General features: G+C 52.6%; 1 protein-coding gene across 1 annotated transcript in view; it reads right to left on the bottom strand.

Moving 5' to 3' along the window:
- The window catches only part of ITGA11 (integrin subunit alpha 11), a 35631-nt gene extending 24929 nt beyond the window's left edge, over positions 1-10702 (bottom strand). Inside the window, exons 1-8 of the mRNA XM_058847252.1 lie at positions 10573-10702; positions 7524-7635; positions 5191-5294; positions 4328-4419; positions 3507-3621; positions 1867-1994; positions 1259-1407; positions 374-518 (exon numbers count right to left, since the gene is read on the bottom strand). Coding sequence (XP_058703235.1) covers positions 374-518; positions 1259-1407; positions 1867-1994; positions 3507-3621; positions 4328-4419; positions 5191-5294; positions 7524-7635; positions 10573-10624 — 897 coding nt within the window. The 5' untranslated portion in view covers positions 10625-10702. The remainder of the gene's footprint in view (positions 1-373; positions 519-1258; positions 1408-1866; positions 1995-3506; positions 3622-4327; positions 4420-5190; positions 5295-7523; positions 7636-10572) is intronic.
- Between the last annotated feature and the right edge of the window lie 2067 nt (positions 10703-12769).

The following is a 12769-nucleotide window of genomic DNA, read 5'->3' as shown; positions in this document are numbered from 1 at the left end:
GAGCACCTCATGAACCTCTTGGAATGCTCCAGGAGCTCTTGGAATGTTCCAGGAGCAGTTGGGATGGACAGGAACCCTTGGAATGCTCTAGGACCTCTTGGGATGTTCCAGGAGGCTTTGGAATTCTCCAGGGACCCTTGGAATGCCCCAGGAACCCTTGGAATGCCCCAGGAGGCCTTGGAATTCTCCAGAAGCAGCTGGGATGGACAGGAACCCTTGGAATGCTCCAGGAACCCTTGGAATGCTCCAGGAGCAGTTGGGATGGACAGGAGCTCTTGGAATGCTCCAGGAGCAGTTGGGATGGACCATCCATGGTACTTTGGGATTCCCGGAGCAGTACCAAGCCCCGCACCACCGCCATCCCCCGGCTCACCGCCACGGCGTATCTGGTGACGTTGTCCCTCTCGCTGTCCTCGATCACCTTCTCCAGGTCCGGGCTGTCGTGGGATTCCCCGTCCGTGATGACGATCATCACCCGCTTCGCCCCTTTCCGCCCGCCCTTCCGGAACGCCTCCGAGCTGCGGGCCAAGGGAAAACGTGGGATGTGCGGTTTTCCCACTTTTTTCCCCGGGAAAGGGGCCTTTCTTCCCTAAAATCGGGCCAGGGAATGGATCCCGAGTCGCTCAGAGGAGTTTTGGCCTCGCTCTAAAAAGGTTTTTCCCCGTGAGGGGAAATTTTCTTCGCCCGATGATCCACCCCTGCGGAAATCCCGCTCTTCTGACGGAATTCCGGAGTATTTATGGAAAAGGTGGATTCGCGTGTGACACGAATCGTTCGGGATCTGGCCAAGATCCATTGGGATCCGCCTAAAACTTTTCCAGGCGGTGCTGGAATGTTGATTCCTGCAGGGATTTCAAAGCCACGGGGATGTGGCGCTTTGGGACTTGACCTCTGACCTCTTTTCCAACCTAAAATCCCACGCTCTGCAGCAGGAATAGCGCTCGGGAAAAAGCGCAGGATTTGTCCCTGGAAAGGGAGGAGATGGAGCTGTCCTGAGTTCCTGGGGCTTCTCCAGGGATTTCCAAGAGATCGCCTGGAATTTGGGGGCTGGGAGCTTCCAAGGAGAGGACACAATTCCAGAATCCGCTCCAACCGGAAACGATGACGGAGAAATTTTGGGAAGCGCAAAGCTTCCAAGGAATGACGTTTTCCCGCAAACCTCGGCCGTTCCCTCAATTCGACAACAAAGGGAGAGGGAAAGAGGGAGGAAAATCGGGGATTGGGGAAGGTTTTCCCGGGAATGCGGGCGGGAATTTACCGAGCGAACTCGATGCCGTAGGCGGTCCTGGTCTCGGTGCCCCCTCGCTGCTCGATGTGGCTGGCGGCCGCCACCACGTCCTGCACGGACCTGTAGTCGTTCAGATGGAATTCATGGACCACGTCCTCTCCGTACTGGACAACTCCCACCTGGGAATGACGGGAATGTCACCAAAAGCGCCACTAAAACGAGGCCCTGCCCGCGGGAATCGCCCTGCGGATTCCATCCCCAATTCATTCCCGGTTTTGTGGCGCTCCTCCCTGCTCTGATCCCGCGTTTTGGGGTGATCCGGGTGTGTCCCAGTTTGGAGCAGAGGCATCTCCAGGTGGGACCAAATTTGGGAAAATTTGGGATGTTCCTGCTCAAATCCCGGCCCAAATTCCCGCCTAAATCAACCCATGGTTACTTGGGGAGGACGGGGAGCTCCTTCCCGTGGGGTTTCACCCTCCCTGTTCCCGTCGGGATCTGGGATCCCTCCACAGCTCCCTCGGGAACATTCACGGCACCACTTTTCCCCGGGGATGAGTTGAAAATCCCAACATTTTCACAAATTCCCACAGGAAAGGGACGTTGGGAAGGGCCCTGGGATGACACAAACGTTTCGGGACCTGGATCTGGCCGGGACCGATGTAAAACTTTTTCAGGATATTGATCAGGAAGTGCTGGACTTCAACCCACGGATAAATGCTGTTGGATCCATCCAGAACGATGATGATGTCCATGTAGGTCTGGCACCCTGTGGAAAATCCAGGGATTTATTACAAGGGAGGATTTACGGCTTCAATTCCAGTTTGGGATTTTTCCGGGAAAAAAAAAATGGGATTTTGATGGTTTGGGAAAGAGCTTTGGTGGGGAGAAGCCACAGGAATCTTCTCCTGCTGAGAAAAGACGGGATCGCTCCCGAGGAATAACATTCCGGGTTCAGCTTCGGAATTTGATCCCGTTTTTCAGAGAGGAGCAGGATCCGGCTCCGTTCCTGATCCCTGAGTCATTCCCAGCCCTGCCATGGAACACAAGGCAGGCATTTCCTCCCTTCCCGTGAAATCCTCGGCTCCGGAGGCAGCCAAAAACCCCGGAGGGGACCCCAGGGCTCGGCTCCGCAGCCGGAGCGGGAAGGGTTTAAGGATTTTTCCATAAAAAATTCGCTCCGGATCATCTCTGCCTTGCTCGTCCCTTGGAAAATTCCTGGGCGATCCTGGATTTTTATCACTCTGTAGGTTTTTATGGATGAAAGGATCGGTGGATTGGAGTCACTCATGGATCACTGGGATCCTCGGTGTGCCTCCATCCCATCCCGGGAATCACGGAGAGGAGCCGGCCTCGTATCCCACTAAATCAACGCTTCCTGAAACTCCCAAAAATCCCAATTATCCTTCGCAGCGAGGGCGGGAATGTCACAATGGGAATTTGATGCCTTTACTGCCTTGATCCCGAAAATCCCGTTTTTCCAAGCCCCTCTTTTCCAATCCCCTGGGAATGCGGTGCTGGGCTGGGCCTTTCCTGCCTTGATCCCCCCCCAAATCCCGTTTTTCCCAGTCCATCCCTCTGCCCTGGGAATAACCAACACCAGAGGGGTTCTGGAGCTGGGGAATCACATCCCATGGGATGAGGAGCTCCCAGGAGCAGGACAGGCCTCTGGGAACCTTTCCCAGCTCCAGGAAAAGCAGGAAACTTCATTGGAACCCTCTGGAATAAAATCCTGGCTCCAAATTGCCCAATTCCAACAGATTCAACTCCCGGTCGATGAGAGCTTTGTTTTGTGCAGCCAAAATGGGATCGGAGATGGGATCGGAGCTGGGATCAGAGCTGGGATCAGAGCTGGGATCAGAGCTGGGATTAGAGCCAGGACTGAGTCAGGACCAGGCCAGGATCAGAGCCGGGATCAGAGCCGGGATCGGGTCGGGATCAGAGCTGGGATCAGAGCTGGGATCGGGTCGGGATCAGAGCTGGGATCAGAGCCGGGATGGGGCTGGGATCAGAGCCAGGATCAGGCCAGGATCAGAGCCAGGATTCAGTTGGGATGAGAGCCAGGATCAGAGCCAGGACTGAGTCAGGATCAGGCCAGGATCAGAGCTGGGATCAGAGCCGGGATGGGGCCGGGATCAGAGCCAGGATCAGGCCAGGATCAGAGCTGGGATTCGGTTGGGATGAGAGCCAGGATCAGAGCCAGGATTGGGTCAGGATCAGAGCTGGGATGGGATCAGAGCTGGGATCAGAGCCGGGATGGGCCGGGAATGTGGGCGCTCACTCTGCAGAGCCGGAGCCACGCTGCGGGAGAAGCGGAAGCTGGAGCTGACGCGGGAACACATTCCCGTGGTGAAGTAGGAGCTGCCGCACTCGTGGGCCCAGAGCGGGCTGCAGGCCTGCGGGACACAGCGGATCCCGGGATCCCATGGAATCCATCCCGGGATCCCACAGAACCCATCCTGGGATCCCATGGAATCCATCCAGAGATCCCACAGAACCCATCCCAGGATCCCATGGAATCCATCCTGGGATCTCATGGAATCCATCCCGGGATCCCACAGAACCCATCTCAGGATGTTTCATGATGCTATTATATTTTATTTATTCAATTTTATTATTTATTCTATTCTGTATCTTATCTTATCTTATCTTAATTTAATTTTTAGTTCATCTTTATTTAATTTTATTTTTTTAAATTTTATCTTTATTTTATTTGACTTTATTTTACTTTATTATTTTCATTTATTTTACTATTTAATTTAATTTAATTTAATTTAATTTAATTTAATTTTATTTTATTTTATTTCATTTTATTTCATTTCATTTTATTTCATTTCATTTCATTTCATTTCATTTCATTTCATTTCACTTGATTTCCCTTTCTTTTAGCTCCATCCCATCCCATCAATCCCATCAATCCCATCAATCCCATCAATCCCATCAATCCCATCCCATCCCATCCCATCCCATCCCATCCCATCCCATCCCATCCCATCCCATCCCATGGATCCCACTCCCCCAATCCCCCAATCCCCCTCCCCACCCCCTCCTCCCGTGTCACATTCCCGCATTCCCGGCGGCATTCCCGGGAATTTGGCTCACCAGGACGCTGCTGTCGCGGGGGTCGCTGGCCAGGCTCAGCCCCAGGCGCATGTTGTCCTTGCGCTCCGACACGTTGGACAGCGTCACGCGCCCTGCGGAGACAGCGCGGCATTCCCGGGAATCCCGACGGCCCCGGGAGCCCCGGAGGAACCGGGAATTCTGAGCCGGAGAGGGATCTCTGCCCTCAAAACTCCGGGTTTGGGGGATTTTTGGAAAGTGAGGAAAAATTGGGAAAATTGGGGTTTTTTTTCCAAGATGAACAAGCAAGGAAGGAAAGTTTTTGGGAATGAGGCTGGAGAGGAGGAAATCTGGAATGCCTCCTGGAATCTCTGGGAATTCTGAGCCGGAGAGGGATCTCTGCCCTTGAAACTCTGGGTTTGGGGGATTCTTGGGAAGTGACAAAAAATTGGGAAAATTGGGGGTTTTTTTCCAAGGTGAACAATCAAGGAAGGAATTTTTTTTGGGAATGAGGCTGGAAGTTGGAGAGGAGGAAATCCCTTGGAGGGCTCAGCTCCTCATCCTGGATTCCCAGGAAATCCCTGTTTTTCCCATGGCACAGCCCAGAAATTGGGATCAGCCAATCCTAAACGCCGCGGAGCCGCGTCCCAAATCCCGCTCTGACCGTTCCTCCGGAAAACCCTTGGGAATCAAACCGGGAATGGCGGAATAATCGGGGACAGAAGGAATTCCAAACCCATCCAGGCCACTCCAAGCCCCATCCAACCCAACCTCGGAGGCATCCAGGGATTTCTCTGGGAATTCTCTGGGATTTCTCTGGGAATTCTCTGGGATTTCTCTGGGAATTCCGCCTTCCCTCCATCCCGTTTTTCCCGGGATGTTTGGGATGGCCGGGAATGCCGTACCCAGGTTGAGCTTGGTGCAGTTCCCGTCACTCGGCACCGGACACTTGTAGACGTCTCCGGTTTTCTGGTGCCCGTTGGATTCGTACGGAGCTCCCACCACCAGCCTGCGGAAAACACGGATCCGTCGGGAAAACGGGAATTCCGACCTCTCCCGGGGAAAAAAAAAATCCCTGATTTGGGATGGTGGAATCTGCCAGCTGGAATTCTGGGATTTATTCCCAAGGGAGGGAGGGATCCGGATCCCGCTGGAATCGCTGGGAAAAGCAGGGAAGCAGCTCCAGGATGGACCCAAATCCCTGGGAACCCTCTCATGGATTGTCCCGGCTCTTCCCTCTTTTCCAGAGGGACTTGGAATGGTTTGGGATGGAAGGATCCCTCCGTGGGCAGGGACTCCTCCCCCTTCATTCCAAGAGTTTCTCAGGACATTCCAGGATGTGGAATTCCAGCAGAACCGCAGGGAATTCCAAGGAGCGCTTCCAGCAAATCCCACTGGGATCCACCAGGAATTTTTCTCCGGAAAATCCTGGAAAAGGGAATTTTCTCCGACCTGGAGTTGTTGTGAACAGCCCTGAGCCGAACCTTGGGATCTCCAGGAGTGGGGGAGGAAATTGGGAAGGAATTTTCCTAGGGAAAAACCTGGAAAAGGGAATTTCCTCCAAAGTGGAGTCGCTCTGAACTTTGGGATCTCAAATGGAGGGAATTTTCCCAGAAAAACATGGAGAAGGGAATTTCCCCCAAGCTGGAGTCACTCTAAATATTGGGATCTCCAATGGAGGGAGGGAATTTTCCCAGGAAAACCTCGGAGAAGGGAATTTCCCCCAAGCTGGGGTCACTCCAAACATTGGGATCTCAAATGGAGGGAATTTTCCCAGGAAAATCGGGAATTCTCCCACTCTCCAGGATCCGGGAGCTGCTCAATCCCAATCCCATTCCGGGCAGGATAATTTCGGCACATCCAAACATTTTTCCCGCTTTTTCCTCCACCTCAACATTCCAACCCAGCAACCCCAAAGCGGGAAGAGATTTCCAAGGAATCCATCCCTTCTTTCCAGGTTATCCCAAAAATCCCCAGCACCAGGAGCTGTTGGCTCTCAAAAAAAAATGGGAATTTTTAATTTTTTTTTTTTTTGCAGCTTCCCAAAAATCCGATGGATGCGATCCCGCTCCGGATCTCCGGAAAAACTGCGGAGCTCTTTTGTTCCCAGCAGCTGGAAAAGCCACGGGCGCAGCTGGTCCCGGTTAGAGCGGGAATTGTCATTCCATAAAAATGTCGCTGCTCCAAAGACAAATCCGGAATCGCTCGCGCGAGGAAAAGCTCCCGAATCCAAGGATTCTCATGGAAAAGCTTCCGGTCTTAATGTGGGAATTGGCGATGGGAGAATCGGCTCCAGCTGGAGCTGTCATCGACAGGGAAAGTGGGAATAAAGTTAAGGAAAACTGGGGAAAAAGTTGGGGAAAAAGTAGGGAAAAAGTCAGGGAAAATTGGGGAAAATTGGGGAAAAAGCTGGGGAATCTTTTCTTGGGAATCTCCAGAAGGAAGCCGGAGATCCCACGGGATTCCGTGGATTCCGATCCTGGAATGGCTCCATGGGAAATCCCGGCTGAGCCGAGAGAACCTCGCCGGGAAACTCCGGGAAAAAGGGGGAGAAGGATCCCAGGAAAAATGGGAATGCGGAATTCCCGCTGCCCAGGGAATCCCAGAATTCCTGGGGCTGGCCTGGCTCCCGTTATCCGCTCTTTCCTGGGAATTGTCCATGGGAATGGGGCTCCGAGTGCTCCACTCCGGGATTCCTTGGAAAAGGAACTTTGGGATCAGAAATTCCCATGGAATTCCCATCCAGCTCCTGGAATTCCCATCCAGCTCCTGGAATTCAAAATCCAGGAATTCCCCATCTGACTCCTGGAATTCCCATCCAGCTCCTGGATAAGGTCAGCCCTGGGATTCCCTGGGATTCCCTGGGATCCATCCCTGGGATCCCCCAAATCCCCACCCCGGAGCCGATCCCGGGGCTGATCCCACATTCCCGAGGGATTTTCCCGCTGGATCTCCAGGCCCCGCCCCCTCCCTGGGAGCTGAACCCGGGGCCGCTCCGGGCGCAGATTCCCGAGGGATCCATTCCAGCAATTCCTGAGGTGCTCCAAGGAATCCACAATTCCCAAATTCCCAATATTCCCACCTAAAATTCCTCATTTTTTTAAAGGAAAACCTTTCCCAGGAGCAGCCTCAGCCAGGCCCAGCAATTCCCGGGAATTCCACAGGAGATTTGGGGTGGATCAGGATCATTCCCACCGGAATTCCCATCAGAATTCCCGCTTTTCCGGAGCCCCCTCACCATTTCTTGCCGCCGATGTCGTGCTGCTGCACCGTGTATCCAAAGAAAGATTCCCGGGATCCCGGAATGATCCGGGGCCTCTCGGTGTCCACGTTGAAGGAATTCCCAAATCCTGGGAAAAAGAAAAAAAACGGGAAGAATCCATCAGCCAAAAAAAAAAAAAAAAAAAAAAAAGCTGGAATTTCCCCCTCCTTATCCCAAAATTCTTTCCAGCTCCTTTTGTCCCAGTGGCTCAGGAAGCTCCCACTTTTCCCAGTTTTTCCCTGTTTTTCCCACTTTTCCCAGTCTTCCCAGTTTTCCCCATTTTCCCCATTTTTTCCCAGTTTTCCATTTTCCCCAGTTTTTCCATTTTTTCCCCAGTTTTCCCAGTTTTCCCAGTTTTCTTCATTTTCTTCCAATTTTCCCATTTTTCAACAGTTTTCCCATTCTTTCCCAGTTTTCCATTTTCCCCAGTTTTTCCCACTTTTCCCAATCTTCCCAATTTTCCCCATTTTTTCCCAGTTTTCTCATTTTTTCCCACTTTTCCCCATTTTTTCCCCCATTTTCCCCGAGGTTTGGACACCGGGAATGTTCCAATCCCGCCATTCCAGGACCCTCTTCCCGCCCTCTCCGGGAGCTGGAAGCCGCCATTCCATTGGGAATTCCGGGAAAATTTCGGGGAAGGAAGGATGGGAATGAAATCAGCCCAATGGGAAAACCGGGATAAAGGGAAATCCGGGAATTTCTGGGATGGGGATGAGGATTCCAAAGGTGGGGAAATGGGGGAAAAATGGGAAAAAATGGGAAAAAAGGGGGGAAAAAAGTGGGAAAAATGGGAGGGAAATGGGGGAAAATGGGAAAAAGAGGAAAAAGAGGGAAAAATGGGGGGAAAATGGGGAAAGAAAGGGAGAAAATTTGGGAAAAATGGGAGAAAACATTGGGAAAAAAGGAGGGAAAAAGTGGGAAAAATGGGGGGGGAAATGGGAGAAAATACTGGGAAAAAAGATGGGGAAAAGGGGGGAAAAAAAGAGGGAAAAAAAGGGAAAATGGGGAAAAAAAGGGAGAAAAAATTGGGAAAAAGAGAGAAAAAATTGGGAGAAAGGGAAGAAAAATGGGGAAAAAAGTGGGAAAAGCGCCCTGCCCGAATCCTTCGGAATTCCCAACGGGAAAAGGAACTCTGAGAATCTCCTGGAAGTTTTCCCGTCATTCCCAGCCCTGGCTGAACGTTTGGAGCCGGATTTTGCTGCCTTTGCTCCGAAGTTTTCTGATCCCGGGAGCTGCCGGAGGAATATCCCGGGTTTTTTATGGAATTGTCAGGAAAATTCCAGGTTTTTTTCCCCAGTTTCCGGCACTGCCGGAGCTCGGGGTGGAATTCCCGGAGCGGGAATTTTGAGCTGAAGCTGGAAAATTTTCTAAAGGAGAAAAATATTTGGGAAAAAGCTCTGGGAAGCAGCTGGAATTCCTGGGAATCCAAGGAATGCTGGCAGCTCTGAGTTCGTTGGAAAATCCCGGGATTTTTGGATGGGAATGTTGGGGAAGCTCGGTTATCCTGGGATATTCCCACTTTCCCAAAAAATCCCTGGATATGGAAACATCCCGGGCCAGAACGGGTCAGGAATGGGAATTCCCAGGGATAGAAAACATTCCAGGATGGAAATCCCTGGAGAGAGAAAATTCCAGAGGGAGAAACTCCCAAGGGACACAAATCCCTGGAGAGAGAAAATTCCAGAGGGACTTTTCCAGGATGGAAATCCCTGGATACGGAAAATTCCAAGAGCAGAAAATCCCAAGGATGGAAATCCCTGGATACAGAAAATTCCAGAGGGAGAAATTCCTGAAGGACACAAATCCCTGGAGAGAGAAAATTCCAGAGAAATCCCCAAGGTTGGAAACATCCCAAGGATGGAAATCCCTGTGGGACCCAAATCCCTGGATACAGAAAATTCCAGAGGGAATTTTCCAGGATGGAAATCCCTGGAGAGAGAAAATTCCAAGAGCAGAAACCCCCGAGGATGGAAAATCCCTGGATACAGAAAATTCCAGAGGGGAAAACTCCTGAAAGACCCAAATCCCTGGAGAGAGAAAATTCCATTGGGAATTTTCCAGGACGGAAATCCCTGGATACAGAATTTTCCAGGACGGAAATCCCGGCCCAGGACCATCCAATGATGAGGAAAAAAAAATCCGGGAGAGCGGAGCGAAAATCCGGGAATGTTTCCATAAATCCGCCGTGTCCAGAGGGGGAAATTCCCGAGGCTCCGCCAGCTCCCGGATTTTTCCAGGATCCCATTCCAGAGGCGGCTCCGCATCCATCGCTGCGGCCACACATGGATCCAATTATCCCGGGAAAAGCGGCTCCCTGGGAAGGATCGGCGGGCAGAAAGGGAAAACAAAAATCCCAAAAATCCCAAAAAAAAAAAAACCTCCCAGAAAAACTCCCAGAAAAACCCTGGCGCGTTTTCCAGAGGAACTTTGGGAATGTTTGCAGCTGGAGCCGGCGGCCGAGCGGGGAAAAAGCGCTTTTCTTTCCAGTTTTTTCCAGCTTTTTCCCCGTTTTTTTCCCGGTTTTTCCCAGTTTTTTCCCGGTTTTCCCCTGATTTTTCCCAGTTTTTCCCGTTTTTTTCACAGTTTCCCCCCGTTTTTCCAGGTTTTCCCGTTTTTTTCCCGTTTTCTGGTTCCCGGCGCGGGTGGATTCCAGATGGGATAAAACCAGGAATGAGCGCTGCCTTTTCCAAGATAAAAAAAAAACCGGGAAAAGGCGGAAAATCCATGGAACGGGAGAAGCCGCAGCTCCTGGAATTAAACCCCGCCTGAAGCCCGGGTTTAACCCCGAGAATTCCCGCTTTTCCAAAGGGATTTATGGAAAAGGGAAGCTTCCTTCCCCTCCTTTGGGATTATCCCGCTCCAAAACCGAGGAAAAACCGGGAATTTCCCGGCAATTCCCAGATTTCCATCCCTCTCCAGCTCCCTCCCGCTCCCGGCAAAACTTTTCCAAAAGCCGCCCTGGAGGTTTTTGGGATTTTTTTTTTTTCCAAGCCATTCCCGGTTTTTTTTTGGGATTGGGACTCACCGGGCAGGAGGAAGAGGGAGCAGGCCAGGAGAATCCCGCCGGGAATGGCCATGGAATCATCGGGAAGCGCCGATCCCAAATCCCGGCCCCGATCCCAAAGCTTTTCCCGGCTCTCCCTGACAGCGGGAGAGCCCCGGGACCGCGGGGGAGGGGCCGGGAAAACTGGGAGGAGGGAAAGGATGGGAATGGGGGCGGGAATTCCAGCGGCGGCACCCTTTAGGGAGCGGATTCCAGGCGGGAATTCCAGATGTGCCAGCCGGGAATTCCAGCCGGGAATCCTGGGATGAGGGAAAGGATGGGAATGGGGGCGGGAATTCCAGAGGCGGCACCCTTTAGGGAGCGGATTCCAGCCGGGAATTCCAGCTGGGAATTGGCCGTGCCAGCCGGGAATTCCAGTCTGGAATCCTGGGATGAGGAAAGGATGGGAATGGGGGCGGCCTTTTCCAGCCGTGCCAGCCTTTAGGGAGCGGATTCCAGGCGGGAATTCGAGATGTGCCAGCCGGGAATTCCAGCCGGGAATTGAAGCTATTCCAGCCAGGAATTCCAACCGGGAATTGGCTGTGCCATTCGGGAATTCCAGCCGGGAATTCCGACCTGGAATCCGCTGTGCCAGCCGGGAATTCCAGTCTGGAATCCTGGGATGAGGAAAGGATGGGAATGGGGGCGGGAATTCCAGCCGGGAATTGGCTGTGCCGGTCAGGAACTCCAGCCGGGAATTCTGACCGGGAATTCCAGCCGGGAATCCTGAGATTCCAGGATCCCAGGATTGCATGGATTCCCAGCCTTTTCCAGCCGTGCCAGCCTTTAGGGAGAGGATTCCAACCGGGAATTCCATTCGGGAATTCCAGTCTGGAATCCTGAGATTCCAGGATCCCAGGATTGAATGGATTCCCAGGAAAGGATGGGAATGGGGGCGGCCTCCTCCCGCCGTGCCAACCTTTAGGGAGTGGATTCCAGCCGGGAATTCCAGCCGGGAATCGGAGCTATTCCAGCCGGGAATTGGCTGTGCCAGTCAGGAACTCCAGGCGGGAATTCTGACCTGGAATTGGCTGTGCCAGCCGGGAATTCCAGCCGGGAATTCTGACCGGGAATCCTGATATTCCAGAATCCCAGGATTGGATGGATTCCCAGCCTTTTCCAGCCGTGCCAGCCTTTAGGGAGCGGATTCCAGCCGGGAATTGGCTGTGCCAGCCGGGAATTCCAGCCGGGAATTGGGGCTATTCCAGCCGGGAATTCCAGCCGGGAATTGGCTGTGCCAGCCGGGAATTCCAGTCGGGAATCGGCCGTGCCAGCCGGGAATTCCAGCCGGGAATTCCAGCCGGGAATCGGCCGTGCCGGCCCTGCCACCTCTGCGGGAAAAGAGGGAGAGAGAGGAGAAGGGAAAAGGGGGCAAAATGGGGAAAATCTGGGGAAACACCGGGAAAAAAACCCGGGAAAACCGGAAGAGAGGAGAGGGAAAAACTGGGGGGGGGGGGGGGGGGGGGGGAAAGGGGGACAAACCTGGGAAGAAAAGGGAAAAAAACTTGGGATGAAAAGGGGGGAAAACTTGGGAATAAGGGGGGAAAACTTGGGAATAAGGGGGGAAAACTTGGGATGAAAAGGGGGGAAAAACTGGAAATAAAAGGGGGGGGAAACTTGGGAATAAAGAGGGGAAAATCCTGGGAGAGAGGGGGAAGAAATTGGAAGGGGGGGGGGGGGAGGAAACTAAAGGGATAAAACCGGGATAGGGGAGGAGAAAACCGGGAATTTTCCATCCCAGGGAGCAAATTCAGCTGGATTCGGATCTGGGAATGATGTCATTCCCAAAGGGAAGATCCCGTGGTTTTCCCAGATTGAAATCCTTGGATGACTCCTCCAAAACCTTGGAGAAGGAGGAGGCCGCGTCCTCCGGATCCAGGAATTTTTGTTTGCCTGGAAAAAGAAACTCTGGAAAAAACCGGGAATTACTCCTGGAATCTGGGAATGGGGAGCTCATCCCATCCCGACCCCTCTCCGGGCACGAATCCCTGGATACAGAAAATTCCAGAGGAATTTTCCGGGGCCGGGTCCCAGCTCCTCCGAATCCCACGGGATTTTGGCGCTTCCATCCCATTCCCGACTTTTCCCGATTTTTTGGGATCATCCCGGGAAGTTTTCCGAGTTTTTTTTTTCCCCGTTTTTCCAGCTCCTCGATCCCGACCTTTGGGAGGCCTCGGAT

The sequence above is a fragment of the Poecile atricapillus genome, chromosome 11 (assembly GCF_030490865.1).
Source record: "Poecile atricapillus isolate bPoeAtr1 chromosome 11, bPoeAtr1.hap1, whole genome shotgun sequence".
Lineage (NCBI taxonomy): Eukaryota > Metazoa > Chordata > Aves > Passeriformes > Paridae > Poecile > Poecile atricapillus.
Note: the sequence above shows the minus strand (reverse complement) of the source record. Positions and strands in the feature narration are given on the sequence as shown.